Source organism: Tilletiopsis washingtonensis (genome assembly GCF_003144115.1).
Source record: "Tilletiopsis washingtonensis strain MCA 4186 unplaced genomic scaffold FA09scaffold_17, whole genome shotgun sequence".
NCBI classification, from domain to species: domain Eukaryota; kingdom Fungi; phylum Basidiomycota; class Exobasidiomycetes; order Entylomatales; genus Tilletiopsis; species Tilletiopsis washingtonensis.
In genome coordinates, this window is record NW_020312014.1 from 465,160 (window position 1) to 469,392 (window position 4,233).

At 63.3% G+C, this 4,233-nt stretch overlaps 1 protein-coding gene across 1 annotated transcript in view; it reads right to left on the bottom strand.

Moving 5' to 3' along the window:
* FA09DRAFT_362058 (Phosphoenolpyruvate/pyruvate domain-containing protein) overlaps window positions 1-1,207 on the bottom strand; it is a gene marked incomplete at its 3' end in the record, with an annotated part of 1,968 nt that extends 761 nt beyond the window's left edge. The window contains exons 1-3 of the mRNA XM_025745433.1: window positions 582-1,207; window positions 416-495; window positions 91-332 (exon numbers count right to left, since the gene is read on the bottom strand). Coding sequence (XP_025596779.1) covers window positions 91-332; window positions 416-495; window positions 582-1,148 — 889 coding nt within the window. The 5' untranslated portion in view covers window positions 1,149-1,207. The remainder of the gene's footprint in view (window positions 1-90; window positions 333-415; window positions 496-581) is intronic.
* Window positions 1,208-4,233: the final 3,026 nt, after the last annotated feature.

Sequence of the window (4,233 nt, forward strand, 5' to 3'; positions counted from 1 at the left end):
TGTCCTGCCCGCAAGCCGCAAGCCACAAGCGGAGAGGGGGGCGGCAGTTGAGCCCGCAACCAAGCAAGAGGCGGGCGGCGCAATGACTTACGATGGCGCCTACTCCAAATGCCTTTGCCACGGTGACGAGTTGGGCTCTGGGATAGAGCAGCTCCATCCTTTCGCGCGTGCGCTCAATGCCCGTGGCGGCACAGTAGTCTTCGCTGGCGAAGAGCAGTGCTGCAATGCCCGCCTTGGCGAGGGAGCCGTGATGTGCGATGAGGGAGGAGAGAAGAGAGGGCATAAGGAGAAGAGAAGAGGCGGATTCGATGGAGAGAATCAGGGAGAGTGGACTAAGCGCGCGCAAAGCGGCATGTCCCAAAGCGGAGTCAGCGAGCCAAAGAGAGGGTTACGCGGAAAGGGAGGCAGGACGTACATCTTGGGACGGATGGCATGCGAGAGAGACAGGATGGACAGTACATCTGCTGCCGACTCGACTTTCGGCAGCACAATGGCCTAGTTTGCTCATCGTCATCAGCCAATCCATCCTCTTCGCTTTCATGCGTGTTGTGCTGTTTGCGCAACACACAAGAGAAACTCACTTCGACGCCTCGACAAGCCAGCACGGCCCTTGCATCTCTGAGTGCCGTACTTCCATTGCCCATGCCTTCGCTCGGCGCATTGATGCGCACCGCCACCTCTGATGTCCCACCTTGTGTGCGCCCACTCAGCGCCTCTACGAGTGCGTCGCGCGCGGCGTCCTTCTGAGAAGGCGCGACCGAGTCTTCGAGGTCGAGAATGAGCGTGTCGGGCGCGCCGTCGTGCGAGCTGGAGGGCTTGGACTGCAAGGCGCCGGAGAGCTTGCGCGCGGAAGACGTGGGCACGTAGAGGAGAGACCGCCGCGGCCTCGGCGGCAGCTCGGCTGCGCTCGATGTGCTCGACGCGCTGCTGCTGCTGCTGCTGCTGCTGCTGCTGCTGCTGCTGCTGTTGCTGCTGTTGCTGCTGTTGCTGCTGTTGCTAGAGGCGGAGGCGGAGCTGCTGAGATGCAGCCAGTGCGCTGCCGGGCGCCGCAAGGCAGAGGCAAGCGAGGCGTGCCGCAGGCGCAGGCGCAGCATGGCTTGCGCCCGCGCCGGGTGCGCAGTGTGAGGCGAGACGCGAGGGAGAAGCATGGCCTGCCTGTGCCCCCGAGCTGCGGATGGATGAGTGAAAGTGGAGGATGAGGAGGAAGGTGGTGAGGGGACGAAAGCGAAGCCGGAGCCGCGCCGCGCTGTGACGATGAAGCCGGGCGCGCGCCCCGCCGCCTGCGCGGCCAGGGCAGATAAGGCGGGCAAGGCGGGCAACAGGCAGATGGTCCGTGCGCCGAATACACCTTTCCCCGCACTTGCTTCCGACGAGTTGTATTCGCGCGAGGCGGTGCTATCTTTATTCGACAGCCGCGCTCGACTTCGCTTCTCACCTCCTCGCCACCACATCATCAAACGCTCCCGCACCTCATCCTCTCTGTGCTCTCCTGTGGCGACAGTGCGAAGCTCGCTCTCTTGCTTCTCTCTCTCTCTCTCTCTCTCTCTCTCAAGCATCTGCTGCCGCAGCGCGTTACCTCGCCATCTGCACAGGCACCTTACCCAGCGCTTCTCTCGCCCTCGCGCGCGCCAAGACCTGCTCTCTCTCGAGACTGCACCTCATCAAAGCTCCAGCGCAACGCAGGAGAGAGCAAGTGAGGGAGCAGCGGCCGTTAGCGTTCTCTTTTGCGCCCCCCTCCCCCACAGCCGCAGCGCGCCTCTCGCTCTTCGCTCCTGCGCCAGCTTTCCATCCGAGAAGGCACGGACACACACACAATTCATTAAGCAGACTGCCCATCTCGTTTCTGCTGGCGCACCCACACCCGCACCCCGCACCCGCTATCTCGTTTCTGCTCCTCTCACACACACCTCTCTACAAATCGCCGAGCCGACCTTTCTCTCTCCCGCGCGGCGCGGCGCATTAGCAAATCCCAGCCGACCGAAACTACTCGCCTCTTGGGGCTGCCTCTCAGATTCTAACGACTCCACGGCTCGCACGCTCTCTCCTTGCAGCTTTAAGCCCTTTTCCTGCACTCGTTGCCCGCAACCAACGTCCCCACGAACGAAAAACGATGAACATTTCCCTCTTCCTCGCGATTCTCCTCGCGCCGTTGGCATGCACGCATGCCCAGTTCACGCTGCCTTATCAATCCATCACCGGCCCCACCGACGGCGACGACGACTCGACGACGTACTCGCTCCCTCGCGGCGCTCACTCCACCGGCTCCGACTCGTCGTTGATCTTCACCTGTCCGACATCCACCGCTTCTGCAGGCGTGTCACTCGGGCATGGACCCGTCTGTACGCCGCCATCGCCCAGCAGTACCGAGCCGATCTTTACGATACAAACCAGTCTGCCGCCCGGCGGCGTGTCCAGCTCGAGCTCGAGTGGAGGGGCGGCGAGCATTGCTTCCTTGACGCCTCCCGATTCCTCCTCCTCTCCCTCCTCGACGCCGAGCGCGACTACTCAGGCAGCCGCCAACGTCAACGTCAACGCGGCGCGCAAGCTGCGAAGCGCGCCTTGCACGCTGCCGGGCGAGAAGCTGGGCCTGGGCATGGCGGGCACACTGCTGCTAGGCCTCAGCGTACTGCTGGGCGTCGTGCTGCTGCTGGATTGGGCACTGCTTGTGCTGTGAGGCGCGCGCGCGAGGCAGGGGGGTTGCGCTGGGGGGAGGGGGGGATGCAAAAGTTGGACTCCCCCCCCCCCCCCCCTCTGCACACCCTGAGGCTGCCCCCCGTGGGCTGACTTCGATGACGAGGGAGAGGGAGGAATGGGATGAAAATTCGAATTGTGGCGCTGCCTCTTTTTCGCCCCGAGCTAAGCTGAGAAGGCTGGGCGAGCACACACACACACACACACACACACACACACACACACACACACACACGTTGCATCTCCCAACCCCCCTTTCCTGCGCCTCGGCAAACATCGCCAAGCTCGCGAAACTCGCGAATGAGCAAGGTATGCCTTGGTGCGGCTGGTTCTGGTGTGGCGGAGCACCGTGCTTGCTCAAGCTTGAGTCTCGATCGAGAGATCGAGAGAGAGAGAGAGAGAGAGAGAGAGAGAGAGAGAGAGAAAGAGAAGAGAGAAAGAGAGGGCAGCCAAAGCAGGTTGCCCTACGCTTTGCTGCTTGCTGCCTGTTCCCTCTCCCCTGCTCCCCTGCTCCCCCCTGCTCACCCCCTGTGTGTGGTGGCTCGTCGGAACGCGGCAAGTAGAAGCGCGCTCGAGCTCAGCAACCGTGCAAGCGATGCCACAACGACGGGGGGCTGGCTCAGAGAAGTCTGCACTAAGACTCTTACTCAGCGAGCGCGCGTGTGTCACATGCCTCTCTCACGCGAAACGCGGGGAAGCGCCGCTCGGCCGCCGTAAGCGGGGGGTACGAAGCCGGCTCCAGCGCCGCGGCGGCGTAGCGGGCGTGACGGGTGCCTCTTTGTTTGCTTCCCTCTCCACACACACACCACCACACACCCAACCCAACTCCCACACCATGTCGCATCCCCCCCGCCCGACGCGGCGCATTCTCTGCCTGCACGGCACTCACCAATCCTCTGCGTCGTTCCGCGCGCTCCTCGCGCCGCTGGCACAGCGATTGCCGGCTCACTTTGCGCTGCATTTCCTCGAGGCGCCGCTGCTTCTGCCTCCTTGCTCCCTCGAGGCAGCCTGCTCCTCCTCGCACTCGCACGAGCACGCCAAGGAGAAGGAGACAGCATCAACCTGGGAGCAAGCGGCCGCACTATCAGATCTCCTCTCCTACGTGCCCCCCGAGCATTCCTCGCATGCAGCGCTGCGCAAGACGTACGACGCGCTTCCCCGAGAGATGCGCACGGCGCTGGAAGCGACACACGACGCAGATGAACGCGAGGCACTCGTAGGGCGTAAAGCGGGGCGGAGCTGTGAGCGGGGCTGGGTGGTGCGACTGCCTCTGCGACTGCGGGGAGAGGGAGAGGGAGAGAAGGGCGAGGAGGGAGATGGGGGGGAGTGGGTGGGGCTGGAAAAGACTCTGGACAATGTGGGCGCGTACATGAGGGAGTTTGGCCCGGTGAGTGAGAGTTTTTTTTCACAAACGCCACGAAGTGCCAGAGGAGAGAGTGGAGCGTTGAGTGAGGTGGCCAGGTGGGCAGGTGGGGAGGTCGGAGGTAGGAGAGAGGCAAGAGAGAATAGAGGGCGCAGCTTAATGGGGGACCGGGGGGGAGG